Consider the following 18,375-nt stretch of genomic DNA (forward strand, 5'->3'; position numbering starts at 1 on the left):
CCTCAGCATAGCTGAACTCCGAGTTCTCTACAGACTTAAGGGCAATGTAAAACTATGTAACTTTGTGTAGCAGAAATCCAAATCGCATGAGACACCTGGCAATAGGATATTTTTTAAGGGTTTCAACAAACCAAAGGGGGTTTTCCTATCTGTAATTTTCCTATATTTGAATTTTTGTATAGTGTTTGCAATAACTGTGTTAACGCATAATCATGTGCCCTATATATAGTAACATTCAATAAATAGATGTTTTATGTAAGACCTTGCATTTTGAATGGCACTATCCAATTTTAGAATGAAATACAAGCTCTTAGTCGGATTTTTTGTGCAAGTATTGTACATCAGTTGTGTGATTCCTATTTTTTACAGACCTCTTCCACATGGGCACATGGAGAAACTAAAGGAAACATATATGTATATATATGTTGAGAGAGGGAGAAGAGGAGCCTGTTACCTTTACTTATTAACAAAAAAATAGAGAGATAGGGAGAGAAAAGAGAGAAGTATTGAGTGAGTAAGCCTCAGTCAGTATGAATGCAAGTCAGGAGACATGGCTGCTGGCAGTAGCTGAAATGGGCAGCTGTGTTTGGTGTGGTATTTATAAACCCATCAAATGCTGCTCCAATCCCCTCGCCATGCCTGACCTATTTTTAGCTGGGCCAGCCATTGTTCTATTTCTGTCACCTGTGGTGCACGCTGTTGTTGATGCACATGCAAATGACTGAGTCTGTGAAGACACACTGCTGAGTTCTGCTGCTCTAGCCTGACTACAGCAGCCCATCTGACGGAGCTGCCTTTCACGCTCAGCTCACAGCAGTGCTTTTCACAACCCATAGCAATCTGCTGTACAATTGGAAGTGAGACATCAGGAAAGCCGTGGAAGCAAGTGGAGGAGAGTAGATTTTCCTCCTGGAGGGTTTTTTGCATGAGGATTGAGGAAGCAGCACACAGTGTTTGTGTGTTTGTCGGTGTTGAGAGCAACCTTCCCTGAGGAGAGCCAGCAGGAAAAGTGAGTCTCTTGAGAGGAAGTTGGTTGTGGCACTGGGTGGGCTGACTGTGGCAGGAAGCGCTAACGCTAGCTGATGAACACACTGTGCAGAGGGAAGTATGCTGCAGACCATTTATGAGGGCAACTCGTGTTTCTCCACGGACAACACTTACCAGCACCAGCAACTTGCTTCACAGCATAACATGCACAACATCAACGATTCAGGTGACTACAAGGGAAATATTCGCTTCTCTCTCACTCTTTATTTCTTTGTCTTTTCTTACATCAATGTCTTTGTAGCCTGCAGACATTTCAAATGGTAGTATTATGGATTAATATGTGTATCCTTGGTTTGATTTTTATATCCAGATGTAGATCAAATAGAATGGTCTGTAGTAGTTTGTAAGTCAGACTCCTCCTTTTTTATGTGTGAATTCTTTTCTTTCTAATAGTTATGATGACTTAAGAACTTTTGCTGTCAGATCAGCTAATGAGGAGTTGTTTACCTCACTTCTACATGGTGCTTACCTCACTGTATACATGGAGTCATGAGCTGTTGTCTTGAATACTTTTGTTTCAAAGACGTTTTAACAGCAGACAAATATTTTGTCAGTATAAAATGTAGGGTATTTTTTTCTTTCATGTTCTAAATAACTCATTTTAATCTCTTGGAAGGATAATTGTGCTTTGCAATACATGACCTTTTCATCATGTCTGGAAATTATATGCTGGGTGAGACTCACTCTATTTAAAAAATATGCACAATGTATACTTTTGCAAGAAGTATCTTTTTGCTGTTTAATAGGATGATCAGTCAGATAAAACCATGAACATGATACATTATAATAAAGAGATTAATTACTAGTCTGCTGTTGGCTATCTCATCTAGATGTATGTTGTATGTCACAAATACAGTTGATGTAGATCTGTTTACAAAAATAAAATGCTATATTTAGATAGATGGAGCCATAATGAGATACTGCTCTTCCGTAAAGCTTACTTCAGCTTACACCTGCTTATTCTCAGGCACTAGGGCACATAAAACAGGGCAGTAGGCAGAGTGTGGAGAGCCCATGGAAATAGGAAAGACTTGCCGGAGACTGCAGGACACCATGGGAGACTTACAATGGGCTATGGCAACAAAACAGTCAGCAATAAAGAGGCGCATGAGTGATCATGTGTTCCTAATAGTCTGTATGTGTATGTGGTTAAAAGACAAGTTTATTGGTCTTAGCCAATTGGGTTAGAAGACAAGTCCATTGGTGTTTTGACAATTCAGACTCACTGTCGATCCTGTAGGTCAGCTATTCATAGTCTGGCTTTTTTAAAGTTATGGCATTAGGGTGCTAAGTTGGTGCTACTACTTCAACTGAAAATGCTACTATTTTAACTATTGGAGGGAAAAAACTGAGTGACAAGAATTCCATGACTTTGGGCCAATTGTGTGTGTTTTGGTACCAGTATTTTATACATGTTTGCATATTTTACTTGCTTTTATTTTTTATCTTTAATTACTAGATTATATTTCACATAGCTTGCCATGTACTAAACAAATATCCTGGACTTGACATCAAAAGTATAGGCTATGTTTACATGGTGAATATTTGGATAGTCACATTTTTTTACAGTGATGGTTAACATTTTTAAAAAAAATATTGCATAGTTTATGGTCTATATCTCAACTGTATTTGCCCTCCCTGAGACACATAGACACATAATGGTTTATAAGCTTACATTTGTTTGCAGTAGATATATCAAGCTGACCATTGGGGGACCAAATAGGGAACTAATTATTATTGTTTCTTCTTTTGTGTGATAAATTAGCTCCTTTTTGTTTCTCACTATCCTTAATAAATGTTCTTTGTCTCCAACATATCACACAACCTTTCCAGGCTATCACGTTTGCTGTATGATAGCTCTGACAGAATACTCCCAAGTTTGAAGGTTAATTTTCATAACTTAAATACCAAATAACTTTTAATAAATATTACCTTTAACAATGCGGTGCCTAACCAGTAGAGCTGCTTAATGTTGTCGTTGAATGTTGCCTTGGAAAAGCTTGTTTAAAATGTTTGCTTCTGATCACATTTATAGTAGGGACATTAACAGCAGTTTAAGTTATTCCCTTTGTGGGATGTAGTGGGCAACTGATGATGAAGAATATCAGTACTAAACTAAAGATATTGAAGAAAACCAGAAATGTGATCAGTAAACTGTATATCGGCATACTTTGGATGGTAAGCTAGTACCAGCTAGCTAGGTAGTGATCTAAGGGTGCCATATAAATCCATGGAAGTTGCTCTTTGTAATACTCATGTTTTCGGACATCTGTGGTGACAGCTGTGCTGATTACATTGCAGATTAGGTGTCTGGGCATCAGCTGATATGAAGCTGAGTTCTGCCACCGCCAGAAAATATAATTTCAAAGTTAATATTTTGTTATTCAGTAACATGACATGAGATGAATGGTTAGAAAACATTGTGAAAGCAAAGGCCTTCTTGTGCTTAATGAACATTGACTCTAGCACAGTCCAATATAATATGGATCTCTGAAATACATGTCAACTCAAAGCACTCTGCACGTTCTTATGTCAGTACGTTTTTCAAAGTGTGACTACGAGTTACTGTGCTTCAGTCTGTTTCTCCACGTCACCAACTGAGCTTGAGGCTGCGCAGGCAGCGCACCCAGCGGGGAGTGGCCCATATTGACTTCACTTTTCTTTATTTAAGTTTTACAGAGTGGTTCTGTCAATCTGTTTTATCTATGGATGTAAAAGGAAGGGAACATATAGGAAATTACATCATAGTAAATGTGTTGTTGAAAGAGATTCCACAGAGAGAGTAGCACTAAGGGCGCTTGTGCTTGGCGCACACCTAGATCAGAAGATTAATGCATGTCTGTCTAAAAAGGGTAGTGGTTGGTAAATGTAAGGGGAAAGTGGAGATAAATGAGATATCACAGGAGAACAGAGTGTGAACCAGCAGGTGTTTTGATGCTATATTTAGGGCCATTAGAGAAGCAGGCTGTTTCATTGGCCAGCTTTGACTGTGCTGAGGGAACATGGCCCACCTGCCACACAGAACAGTGAGAGAACACTAGCTATTTGCCTTTGATGCACAAACAGATTCTCTGCTTTACAAGGGACAGATATTGTGTCTGAATATTGTCTACCTTGAAGAGGAAGAGTCTTGTCTGATGAATATATTTAAATATGTACTGCTGTGGTAGAATTGAGGGGACATTATTAGAGTGACTGTACAGTATTTCAAGCCTCTCTCTCTCTGTGTGTGTGTGGGGGGGGGGTCTGTGTGACTGAAGCAATACATACGGCCAAATCAAATGTCCCCTGCAGAATAGGAGGGAGCTGCCATAAAACACAGCATAGTATGTGCAGAAAGAGGAGTCATAATGATGTCCCCACTGTTGCTATAGCAGCGAGAGGGATGGTAGATAGGATGTGGGAGTTGTCATAGCCCTAGATTGGTCTGTTAGCTTTTATGTTGCTATTTATAAATGTTGTTGCCGCATGCAGACGTTTCCTATGGATCCTGAGTGCAACAGAGCAGCATAAGAGAGAGCATCAGGACTGACGTCAGGGTTGCCATTTCTTTGGCCTTAAGTTGTAATTGATTTGGTCTTCCAAAATGTGTAGCTACCACAGAGACAGCGAGATCAAGCGAACAGAAAGAGAGAATGCATTGTACATATCATGAAAGAGCTCATGGTCCAATAGAATTGTACAACAAAAAGCGACTCACAGTTCAACCAGCATGTTGTAACGTGACATATTACAGTAAAAACCTGCAGATAACCTACCAGATTTACACCAAATCAACACATTATGCAAACTAAATTATTATCATTATTATCATATTTTTCTATACATCTCAATCACCAACAAATCACATATGAATGGGCAAAATAAAAGGCACAATATTTGCAAGATATATAGGACTGGGATGAGCTGTGTCTGTTAATCTTGTTCCTACGAGCCTTGCCACTGACCGAGCATGACCTTTCACAGCCAATCAAGCAAGGCTTGCTTAACATGTCATAGCATTATTTGTGTGTGTGTGTGTTTTTTTTTCTTTATTGAATTGCCAGTCATGATAAAAGATTATTGAAACATAATCTGAATAATTATAGCATCTAGAACATATAATCTGATTTTTTTTTTCTAAATGCAATCTCCTCAAATGGATACTCGAGTATATCCACAGTACCACTAAGTAGGCTATAAAATGCAAAGGCTTGAAGAAGGAAAAAAGAGTATTCCAAATCTGAAAAACCCTAATCACTACGATGGCCCTTAAAAACCTTTTTAATGTGTATCCAAAAATATCACTGGGAGGCCAAACTGCCAGTGTTCTGTCAGCATTCTTAGCAGTGCCCTGGTCATGTATGCACAATACATCCACATACAGCTAAAGTGGTACATTTAATGTTAAGACTACCGTCAGACCACTTACATTCAGATAAGTACCCATACGCATTTGTGTCTTACTAGGGGCCTATTAGTGTCACTCAGGTCTTTAGCAGCAGAGCTTACCTGGGGTGGGTTTTTAAGGCCTGCCTTTCATTCCAGACACTTTACAAATTTGTTTGTGTTATGCTGATCTCTCTCTCTCTCTCTCTCTCTCTCATTCACTGTGTCAGTGAACATAAAGCCAGAGATGGTTCTTTCAGTGGACCCTGTGTCACCTCTGGACTTGCGCACAGATGTGAGGTTGCTGGACCCAGGATCAGACCCTGCGGTGTGGGAGAGGCAGCTGCAAGAGGAGCTCCTGCTCATCCAGAAGCAGCAGCAGCATCAGAAGCAGCTGCTAATCAGCGAATTCCAAAAGCAGCATGAGAACCTGCTGCGTCAACACCAAGCACAGCTCCAAGAGCATCTCAAGGTACTCCCATCACAATGTCTGCTCAAAAGCCAGTTAAAACCTACACAACCAATGCAAATGACTCTACACTACTAACATCTACAGCAGGCTGTGTCTTTTGGAATATGTATATGTATATGTATATGTATATGTATATGTATATGTATATGTACAGCTCTGAAAAAAGTTAAGAGCCCACTACAAATTTTTCTGATGTCATCCTGGACGCTAAGTGACATTTGAATGAGTTGAAGGTCATATTCAAAATTAAGAGACCGTTGCAAATTTGAATATGACTGTCAACTCATTTGAATGTCACTCAGCAACCGTAGGATGACATCAGAAAAATGTGCAGCAGTCTCTTAATTTTACAATATATGTGTATATGTATGCTGTGTATGTATGGCTGCTAGAACACCTTAGTCCCCCCATTTTAGTCCCCCACCACAAATCCATTAGTTCTGGCAGCGTGGTAGCAAACTCAGTTCAAAAGAAGTGAAGTGCTGGTTCATGTCAGCAGCTTCTGTTTTTATTGAAGGCACAGTGGTCAAAACTGGTTTGTGATTATGTCAGCTCCAGCAGGAGTTGCAGGTTGTGAAGTACAAGCAGGAACTGCTCCAGAAAGAGAAGCAGCAGGAGGAGCAGAATCCCAATAAGGAGCAGGATGGCCTCCGGCAGGAGCTGCAGAGCGCCCCCCTGAGGAGCCGCGAGCGCAACCGAGAGGGTGAGAACAAACTCTCTCTTCGCCTCAACACACATCATTCTTCCATAACGGTCACCCTAGTAATACTCCTCACCTCTTATGTCTGCACCTTATTTCACTTCCATCTCATCCATTACCCTCATTTTCCAAACCTGAACCCTGATCTCTATTATCTCTAATGTTGCTTCTAAAATACACCATAGCATTGCATCCTGGCAAATTATAAATGAGTCAAATGGACAAAACAGTTTCATCATTCCAAGCTCAGAATAACATGATTTGAAATATGTGTGATTCCAGCAATGATTTATTTAGTTTAATGATTTAGTGTGCTTGCATACATATGTGTGTGTGTGTGTGTGTGTGTGTGTGTGTGTGTGTGTGTGTGTGTGTGTGTGTGTGCGCGCTAAAGTTAACGAATATAAAAATCTCTTCTTATGGCTTTTTTTTATAGCAGGTGCAGTTGCCAGCACTCAGGTGAAACAAAAACTCCAAGAGTTTCTGTTGAGCAAAACTACAAAGGATGCCCTCTCCAGTGGATCCCACAATTCACTAGGCCTCAGTCCGAAACAGTGGTATATGTAAGTGTTATTGTAAAGTTCCAATTGATAGCTCAGTGATTATTATGTTTACTCCATTTGTATTCACCTGTAACTTTTGTCTTCAGCGCGTCTCATCATACATCTCTGGATCAGAGCTCCCCTCCTCTTGGAGACACCTTACCTCCCTCCAAGTTCATCCTCCCCTTCTCTCAAGACAGCAAAGATGACTTCCCTCTGCGTAAGACAGGTGTGTGCAATAGAGCTTTCTCACTCTCCTGACCATGCTCATTAACATATTGCTCTCAGGTAACATGTCATGTAATCCCAAACTTTTGCCTTGTTTATTCATTAGGTATATGTGCAGACATAATCAATAAGCCAGAAGCAGTGGTTTACAGTCCTGTCTGTTTCTAAATATCTTGTAGTTGCACATAAAACAGAATGAGGTTGACAAAAATAGTCCAAACAAGAGAAATATGCTTGCAGAGAGCCTTTGCTGCACAAAGTACACTATGGCGGCCTATTTAATGAACATCTGGAAAATAATCCTTGTAAAGTATGTGTTATTCATTGCTATAGCCTTATTTGCAATATTTTGCAATTTGACAATTTTGACTTAGAATAGCCTGAATGAAGCCCATAGAGTAGATGTAAAAAGATAAAGAGATGAGGGTAGTGCCCCCCCCCCCCCCCCATACACACACCCTGAAGGGATGAGGTTGAGAAACCCTCCCTGGGATAAAACTTAAGAAGGGTTAAGGGTTAGAAGCAGGTGCACATAAGATGAAAGGAATTGGATTGGTTCTCTCAGCATATTTGAATGGCTGTATACCAGTTGAAAATGGAAAGCCAGATGGAAACTTCAAGAAAGTTGCATCAGCTATGGGTTTTGTTGCAGATTGCTAATGGAAAGTTGACTGTGAGTTTTTATGTGTGAGCAATTATAAAGCAATGACTTTAGAGGTGCATAAAACCACCTGAATGTATATAATATGAACTGTATTTGTTGTCAGTGTATTTTGTCAGCTGTCAGTCAATGTCAGCTGTCCTGCAGCCGTATGCTTGATGTCAGCTGTCAATCAAGTTAACCACGCCGACCAATCTGTAAAAACATGAATTTACGTTGTGAAAACAACATTTTAACATGGGGGTCTATGGACATTAGCACGCTTTTGGGACCTGCCCCTAGCAGATTTTTGATATATTGCAGTTTTTCAAACTTCCGGGTTGGCTTCATTGTTCAGATTAGAATGTTGCCGCTTGGTCCCATGATTGTTTTGCATTCATGTAACCTGAAGCATGCTGGTAGAGATGTCTATTCAAAACCACAGTTGATCTGTGCATGCCATGATCAAGTTTTGATTCTTTGATGATATGGAAAGCAAGTTTGTTATTTTTGGCTGCTATTACATTAGAATTACAGCCCAAAGTTTGATACTATGTACAAATTTGTGGATTACTCGAGAACGGCTTACTATCCAGAGGAATGCATATCCTCGTGTCCGGTAGGTCTGCAGTTTATTTTGATGTATAGTTTGCTATGGGATGAGTGAAGCGTTTGTGAGATATACCGCCAAGAGTAACTGATGTGGAGATGGATGAAGCGCTGTGTGCAGAATGGAAATATGATTTTTTGGGGGATTTTTGCCTTTATTCGGATAGGACAGTGAAGATAGACAGGATGGAGTGGGAGAGAGAGATGGGGTGGGATCGGGACATGACCACAGGCCTGACTCGAACCTGGGTCCCCGTGGGCACTTGGACCCATACATGGTATGGGCGCTATAGCCTGTTGCGCCACAGCGCCCTCGATTGGAAATATGATGAAATGTCATGAATGTCTAATGTCATGTATGTCTAACGTTCATGTATGTCTAATCTTCACTGCTTAACGTTGCCTGTGATACTGTTCATCACAACTCTCTCAGTATGCCTTGAACAGTGTGTTGGCATTAAGAGTACGGCTCTACTACGGTTCAACTCATATCTTAAGCATAGGACATTCTCAGTGTTTTTGGGCCAGTTCTTCTCATTGTCTGCTTTTGTGTCTTATGAGGTCCTACAGAGGTCCATCCTGAGATCAGGCCTTTTATGGTCGTTGATATGAGTCTGTGTCTGCCTGCTGACAGAGGTCTTTTAATGTGTTAAAGATGTGTTTAAATGTACTTAATTATTCAGTTTTACTTTACGCTATTATACAACACATAGTTTTTGCCTCTGTCATTACAATTACAGGGATTTCTGTGTAAACAATTGCACTCTTTTAACCAACTGTTATGTTATATTGTTATACAGCATCAGAGCCCAACTTGAAGATACGCTCTCGGCTGAAACAGAAGGTTGTTGAGAGGAGGAGTAGCCCCTTGCTGAAGAGGAATGAAGGAACCATTACAGCTCCATTTAAGAAGAGAGCCCTGGAGCTCCTAGGTATGGCTTGCATCGCCTGGCAATTGATGGACATCCCTAACCTCTCGCTTTATAGCTCTGTGAACACTGCTGGCTCATGACTCAGCATTAAGGCAATTTTTATCTTCAACTCCCTGTGTGTGTGTGTGTGTGTGTGTGTGTGTGTGTGTGTGTCTGCTAACAAAACATAAACTAGTAAACATAAACATAGTACTAGTCTCCAGTTTCCTTCAAATGTTCATGCAGGGTTGAGGGTCAATCATGTCGCTCCTTCTACATGATTACCCAGATCAGAATCCGGTTGCAGGATTTCTATTTGTTAAATCTTTAATCCTTAAGATGTTCAACATGTTAAGACGTAAAATTGTGGTTGGTTACCACGAAAGTTGAAGAAAACTTGGTAACACTTTATAATAACTACACACAATTCATCATTTATTAAGCCTTTGTTACTTATTAGTTAATGGTTTGTTCATCATTAGTCATTTCTAATTTATCATCAGTAAAGCATTTTTTCACACACCTATAAATAGTTTGTTCAAAGTAAAAAAGCCTATATCTAAAATATGTTTATACATTATTGTTAATACTTAATAAATGATGCAATAATATGGTTTTGATTAAGTAATATTTCCATTATTTAACAGTTGTTACATACACATGTACTTATGATTAGTTAGGGTGAGGATACATATTTTATAAACCACTTCCTAATACTATAATTAATAATTAACTTAGGAGTTACAAGTGGTTAGTCAATGATATTTTGTGAGCTCATCTAAAGTGAGGACGTTGTATGCCTTGCAACACATTTACAAATGAGTTATAAAGTTTACACTTGCATTTATTCATTTAGCCGACATTTCACCCAAAGCGACTTACACATGTCAATGAAATTAAAGGGCAAGGCCACATTGATGGATGATACAACTGGTTTATAATAAGAAAATGATTTCATTATAAGTGGTTGTTTCATTACTTATTAAGTATAAATCATGTACTTACAAACATATTTTTGGGATAGGCTTAATACTATGAACAAACCATTTATAATTGTGTGAACAAATGCTTTACTGATGATAAATTATGTATGAACAAGAAATTACTAATGATGAACAAACCATTAACTAAGTAACAAAGGCTTAATAAATGATGAATTGTGTGTAGTTACTATAAAGTGTTACCGAAAACTTTTTGAGCCAATCTGCTTTCCATGCTTTTTTTACTTTCTTCACTGACCAATAGGTGCAAGGGTCTACAGTCACCTGACTCGTCTTGTTGCTATCTATGATTTACAGAGTCAACAGAGATAAATTCTTCTGAATCTGGTCCCAGCTCACCCAAGGGGGCTTCCAGTGCAATAGGAGCTGAAAATGGGCCTTCATCACTCCCAACCACCACGCGTACTGAGGTAAGAATGTATTCTCTGTCACACCATTCCTCCTAGAAGTTTACAGTGGTCTATCTCCATTGCCATATCATGGAATGTTTTCAGAGTGCACTGCTGTTGCAATTTTTATATTTGTTTTTGACCACATGTGAAGTAGTGGCAGTATCTCAGGAATGCATGTATTCTGAGAAAAAAATGCTTTGCAATAACACTGTTGCACTATTGTTGCCTTAAACTTCTAGCTATCTCTTCTCTTTGTTCGGACTGTCCTCCTCTGTCATAATTCAGTGGTAGTAACTGCCAGAACACTCCATGCTAACCTGCTTCCCCAGACTAACTTCACTACTACTGTGAGATTTAATAAAATCGACTGACAATAAGTCATCCTTGAATTATATGACATTAGGCAACTACCCTGTACTCCCAGGTGATCAACATGGCTGTTCTGAAAGGGCTATGCCCTTTTACATCTTACCTTTTGGCATGTTTAAGAGAACTGAAGTGTGGCTGTGTATGTTTGTTAAAGATTTACTGAACAGTAATTCCGGCCAACTTACTGTCAAGATGCACCTGGAGAGACGAACAAATCTCGTATAGTTGAACTTAGTTGCAATTTCATTCATTTGAAAAAGGCTGATATTATTTTAAAATGTTGTATTTCCTATTTCCTATTGCCTTTGAGCAAAACTCATTTACATCAAAGGGCAGAAATTGCAGGAGGTGAAACCTGTGTAACAACATAATTCACTTACATTCATTTTGAAAAGCAGGAAGTTGTCTTACGTAAGGTGGAAGAAGGAACAGTTTGACCCCCGTCTAAGTCAATGGGAGTACATAACGTTGGCCTAATCTCATCCATAATGGTTGGGTTACATCAGTTTTCATATCAGTTTGGTGGAAGCTTTTATTCATGATCTATCCCATCTCACCGAAAAACCCCACTTTTGTTGTGTCTGCATCTAGCAGAACTTTGAAGGTTTCTCTCCTCTTGGTCTCTTGTCTCTTAGCGTTGGCCCTCCCAGCCGAGGTTAGTGGGGCCTGACGGACCTGTGTCTGTGCTGAGTCTGTACACATCTCCTTCACTTCCCAACATCACTCTGGGCCTGGCAGCATCCTCTTCTCCAATTAGCGTAAGTGCACATCTCTCTTTTGATTCAGCTGCTCGAGAGCTCTTAGTCTCAGAATAGCTGGGGTTCAGTGATGTTTACAGGGTAAAATTATGGTTTTGGGATGTCTTCTAGGGATTATTTTCAGGTGTCAGGTGTTTTTGTAGCTTTTTACAATTAATCTTTGCCTAACCTTTAAGTTGCATTTCTCTCAAGCAGGCTGCCCCAGGTGGTGGTGGGGCCGTGGTTCGGCACGGTCTGCCCACCCAGCTGCTGGGCCCTGTACCTCTGCCTCTCAGCCAGGAGAGCAAAGCAAGCAGCAGTCAACAAGCTCTCCTTCAGCACCTCCTGCAGAAAGAGCAGATCCGCCAGCAGAGGATCATCTCCTCAGGTGTGTGCCGTCATGCCGTTTAAAAAAATAAATAAATATATATTTGTCATTATACTTCCGCTGTTTCATCTACGCTTTTTTCTTCTTTCTGTATGTCATCCTCATATGCGTCTAATATCTTTTCTGTCATTTTTTGTGCACAGGTCAGTCCCCTGTGTCTCCACAGTCCCTGTCGCCTCTTGCCACAAAGGAGCGATCTCTGTGTAGTGGACGGTCCAAGCTGCCCCGCCATCGTCCCCTCAAGCGCACACAGTCTGCACCACTGCCCCAAAGCACGTTGGCCCAGCTTGTGATTCAACAGCAGCACTTTCTGGACAAACAGAAAAATTACCAACAGCAGGTCTCCTTCAGCAAGGTACGTTGCTAGTGTGCATTGACCAGCTGCTTCAGGATGAGCATAACCCTATCTCATTTGGAATTCACCATTTGTTGTGAAAGCTTTTTGTAAAAGACTTACTCACATTCCTAGAAATATACATTAGGGTGGATTGTGTGTGTGTGTGTGTGTGTGTGTGTGTGTGTGTGTGTGTGTGTATGAGGGGCCGTCTAGACCTTAATTCATACTTGGTCTTACACACACTATCATAATCTTGCACATACACCACTATACTCATGCACACTCACTATTATAGTCATTTTACATGTATGTATGAGAGGGTATAGTCGTGTATGTGAGAGAGTATAGTAGTGTATGTGAATGAGTATAGTAGTAAATGTGAGAGAGTAAAGAGTATAGTAGTGTATGTGAGAGAGTATAGTAGTGTATGTGAGAGAGTTTAGTAGTATATGTGAGAGAATATAGTAGTGTATGTGAGAGACTATAGTAGTGTATGTGAGAGACTGTATGTGAGAGAGTATAGTCGTATATGTGAGAGACTATAGTAGTGTATGTGAGAGAGTATAGTAGTGTATGTGAGAGAGTTTGGTAGTGTATGTGAGAGAGTATAGTAGTGTATGTGAGAGAGAGTTTAGAAGTGTATGCGAGAGAGTATACTAGTGTGTGCAAGAGAGTATAGTAGTGTATGCGAGAAGGTATAGTAGTGAATGCAAGAGAGTATAGTAGTGAATGTGAGAGAGTATAGTGGTGTATGCGAGAGAGTATAGTAGTATATGTGAGAGAGTGTAGTGGTGTGTGTGAGAGAGTTTGCATGAAACGGAAGGAGTTTGATTTCTCAGTTCCTGATTGGTTTGTCAATGTCACTTCTCTCTAGCTAGCCAATTAAAATCAAGGAAGAGGCGGGACCTACACTGTCAACAATGTTCGTGTAGACTAGTGGTCGAGGAAAAAATCAGCCAAGTCCTATGTGACTAAACATTAAACTACTACTGCAAACCGAATGCAAATTAGGCTACAAAGACATAAGCGGTGCCTATTCTATTGTAATAGCCTAGGCTACCAGCTCCTTTTGTCTGGCGAAGTCATATTTTAGTGAACTGAGATTTGAAAGATTACTGCCTTTGCAGTTAGCTAGTTAGCTAGCATTCCAGCAACATTCCAAAAAGGACATGCATTACAGTTTGGCTGGCAGACGTTTTGGTAACCTTGTCTGCTGTTGCCAGTGACTCGTGAGCCTGTGTCCACATGGCTATTTTTGCACTGACAGCCAAAGATGCTAGAACAGAGCTCCAGACAGCGCCCCTTTTAGAGTGCTTCGGGTCAAGTGTTTATTGTTGCTAGGTTACCAAACTATCTACCAGCAGCATGCTAACTAACTAGCTAACTGAAATGGCAATCTTTCAGGACTCAGTTCACTAAAATTACAATAGAATATTAGCCTGGGTGTTCCCATGCTGCCTTGCGCGCGATTTGATTCACGCTGCTAAGGCAGCCTGGAGACCATGGAGCAAATTTTCGCCTGAGATAGGGAACCAATCACAGAACAGGGGGGAAAGCAAGACGATGATGAGCTATGCACAGACGCATTTGATAGACATCCGTGGCACCCAATAAACGGATCTGGGCATTTTTTTCAAATACGAGAAAATGAACGTTTGGTTCCCAGACCACGTCTCATTGAGAAGTGATGGCGCTAGCCAGGCTAATAGAATATGTCACCCCTTGTGTCTTTGTAATTTGCATTCGGTTTGCAGTAGTAGTTTAATTTTTAATCACATTATATGACTTGGCTGATTTTTTCCTCCACCACTAACGTTATACGAACTGTGTTGACAGTGTAAATGCTAGGTCCCGCAGCAATTTTTCAGGACTCAGTTCACTAAAATATGACTTCGCCAGACAAAAGCAGCTCGTAGCCTATCAATTACAATAGAATAGGCACCCCTCATGTCTTTGTAGCCTAATTTGCATTCGGTTTGCAGTAGCCACATAGGACTTGGCTGATTTTTTCCTCGACCACTAGCTCTAGGTCTCATAGACACAGTAAAAGAAAGCTAGGTCTACACGAACATTGTTGACAGTGTAGGTCCCGCCCCTTCCTTGATTTTAATTGGCTAGCTAGAGCGAAGTGACATTGACAAACCAATCAGGAACTGTGAAATCAAACTCCTTCCGTTTCATGCAAACTCTCTCACACACACCACTATACTCTCTCACATACACCACTATACTCTCTCACATTCACTACTATACTCTCTTGCATTCACTACTATACCTTCTCACATACACTACTAAACTCTCTCGCATACACTACTAAACTCTCCCGCATTCACTATTATACTCTCTCGCATACACTACTAAACTCTCTGCATACACTACTATACTCTCTTGCATACACTAGTATACTCTCTCGCATACACTTCTAAACTCTCTCTCATATACACTAATCTCTCACATACACTATCAAACTCTCTCACATACACTACTATAGTCTCTCACATACACTACTATATTCTCTCACATATACTACTAAACTCTCTCACATACACTACTATACTCTCTCACATACACTACTATACTCTTTACTCTCTCACATACACTACTATACTCTCACATTTACTACTATACTCCTTCACATACACTACTATACTCTCGCACATACACGACTATACCCTCTCATACATACATGTAAAATGACTATAATAGTGAGTGTGCATGAGTATAGTGGTGTATGCAAGATTATGATAGTGTGTGTAAGACCAAGTATGAATTAAGGCCTAGACAGCCTCTCATATGTGTGTGTGTGTGTGTGTGTGTGTGTGTGTGTGTCGGGGGGGTATTTGAATGAGCTGGTAATTGTCTACATGCAACTGCAGACAGCTGATTCCTTTACCTTGACACCTGTTGGCTAGGAGTGTGGAAAAAGGCTTCTGAGAATGTAGGCTATAACAGTTTGATAATCCAGGATAATCGGTCTCACTTAAGACACAGTCTCACAAGTCTGTTAAAATCCATCATTAATGTTCAGGGTCAGTTATAAAAAGCTGTCTTGAATTGAGGTCAACCTGAGGAAATGATATCTGTTGTATGGTCATTGTGTATTGTATGGTACCTCACCACCAAGACAAATCTCCTTTACGGTCTGCAAAATCCGTCTTTTGCTGACTGATCTTTACATTAACACTGTCCTAACAACATTGACACTACACCTAAGATAACTCCCAATGAAAATAGGGTCCTACCTCATTCAGACCAACTGCTTAATATAATCAGAAACACATCTGTTCGCAGTTGGCATAATCTCCACCCTTAAAATATACTGTTGTATATTTTGAATATCGTAAATATATTGTTTCTTTATACCACACAACAAATACCATGGTTATATTGCTGCTTTCATTTTTCATGTCCTGTCTCTTCATTCTCTGTTTAATGCAGCTGCTGTCTCAATCCATTGAGCAGTCAAGACAACCCTGCAATCAGTTGGTAGAGTCAGAGGATGAGCAGCCAAGGGAGCAGTCCATGCCACAGGAGAGATCGCCCTCTGGTGGTGTCATCCGAAAACACAGCACCTCAAACGGCACACACCTCCACAGCTCCACAGATCCACAACTAACAGACTCTCGTGGCAACCCTAACCCTGCCCCAATCCATGAAGTCATCAACGTCAAACAAGAGCCTACCGACAGTGATGAGGAGATTCCACCCAGACAAGTCTCTACCTATCAGCCACAAGTGAAAGGGAGGTTGGTCATCCGAGCCATCAACTAAGGCCTCTGTAGAGAGCGGGTGCAGCTAGAAAACACGGCCCCTGTATGTTCACCCCCACCCTGGACTTCTCTTTTCCGTGAGCTAATGGAATTTAAACAACATTTTGATGTTATGTACATACTGTGAAAACAATGTTAATAACTTGTTCCTTCAAGGCGACTTTCTTTGTTTGAAATCTGTCCTGTGAATAAATGTGTCATCATTTAAAGATGAGAGATACATGGCAGCTTTAGAATATGTAACGTATGGTATTTCTGCCTGTCTCTTTCAGTTCTTATAAACACAAGTGTTTGTAATAACTTGAACAATGATTATCATGTAACATGTCTTAATGTCTCAATGTAAAAGTAGTACATATTTTCATCTGTACCTGCAGTAGTCATTTTTAAAAATCATGCGATTTTTGCTTAGATGATGTTCTCCTTAGGTTGACAGGTGAAACCATACTGATTATGTGTCCTGTCCAAACTGTTGTGAGAATCCTTCTACCCCACAACCGCAAGGAGGAGTTTTCACACAAGAGAGGGGAAAAGTAGGCAATTTGTTCAGTTTGTCCACTCATCACAATGATGTAAATGCACCGCAATGTCATCCTTCCTCCAGCTGACCATGATGTCATATGTACAGAGTATGTTTCAAGTCTGCATATTATACATTTCAACATTTCTGTATTAGTCTCCTTGGTCATACTTTATTTTGATGGTCTCCTATAGACTATCTACACAGGCTCATATTATCCATATGTTGACTGTTAACAACAATTTATGGCTAAGGATAGAGTTAAGGGTTTAGGTGGTTTAGGGTTAAGGTGGTGTTCAGTAATTGTTAAACAACAATTTCAAAGATTGAACTTCTTAAAAACCATCTGTAACGTGAGTGGACAATCCAAGTGAAGTTACCATATCCTGCTATTCATCTTTCTTTGACGAGGTGTCATAGGCAGTATGAAAACTTCATGTTATTCTTTTTGTATGTCTCCTTTGCCTTCTGTTTTACATTACACTAAAATAAAATTCATTCCCACCCTCTTAACTAGTTTTTTTTAGGTAAGAACTTTTTGTGACATCTTCAAATCAATGACAGACCAACAAGAAAACGTTGCTCCAATAAGAAGTATGTTAACATACAATACATATGTTTCCCACACAACTTCTTGTACAGGCCATGGTTATCTCCAAGCTGGACTATTGTAATTCACTGTTAGCTGACCTGCTTGTGTAGTAAGATCATTGCAACTGATTCAGAATGCTGCAAGCCCACCTGGTCTTCAATCAGCCAAAGAGGACACATGTAACTTCTCTCCTAGTTACTCTCCACTGGCTCCCTATAGTGGGCAGAATTACATTCTCTCACTTTGGCCTATAGGACACTGGATCTGCTCCCTGCTATCTAAATTAATGATCAAGATGTACATCCCCAACCGCCCACTACAGCTTTCTGATCAGTCTGCTGTGTCAACCAGCCATAAACGCTAGGTCAAAGACTCTTTTCTTCAGTGGTTCCATGTTGGTGAAATGAGTTGCCCAGTGCTCTCCGTTCCTGTGATAGTTTTGGGTCTTTCAAGAGGGGTCTAAAGGCATATCTGTTCAACACTTAGTTTATTAAGCGTTTCTTATGCGTTATGGTTTGTATATTATAGTATTTGTTTATTTTCAATAGGCTTTTGATTGAATTGACATTGTTGTTTATTATTGCTATTCTCCTTAATGTAGTCTTGTCAACTTTTTAAATTGTTTAATGTTAAATTTAACTATTGTGTTGTTGTTATTTGTATGTAGCTTTGGGCAAAAGCATCAGCCAAATCCCATAACCATATCATGTTAGAGTCTGAACAGGGTTTTATATATTAATTTTAATATTTTA

General features: G+C 40.0%; 1 protein-coding gene across 1 annotated transcript; it reads left to right on the plus strand.

The window, feature by feature from the left end:
• The first annotated feature begins 721 nt into the window (after positions 1-721).
• Positions 722-17,540, plus strand: hdac9b (histone deacetylase 9b). The gene is made up of 11 exons (XM_042107958.1): positions 722-1,213; positions 5,646-5,887; positions 6,440-6,590; positions 7,024-7,150; positions 7,237-7,358; positions 9,407-9,538; positions 10,816-10,928; positions 11,915-12,037; positions 12,233-12,404; positions 12,548-12,759; positions 16,180-17,540. Exons 1-11 carry the CDS (start codon positions 1,108-1,110, stop codon positions 16,510-16,512), a joined length of 1,833 nt encoding a protein of 610 aa, XP_041963892.1. The 5' UTR covers positions 722-1,107; the 3' UTR covers positions 16,513-17,540.
• Positions 17,541-18,375: the final 835 nt, after the last annotated feature.

Source organism: Alosa sapidissima, chromosome 10 (genome assembly GCF_018492685.1).
Source record: "Alosa sapidissima isolate fAloSap1 chromosome 10, fAloSap1.pri, whole genome shotgun sequence".
Lineage (NCBI taxonomy): Eukaryota > Metazoa > Chordata > Actinopteri > Clupeiformes > Clupeidae > Alosa > Alosa sapidissima.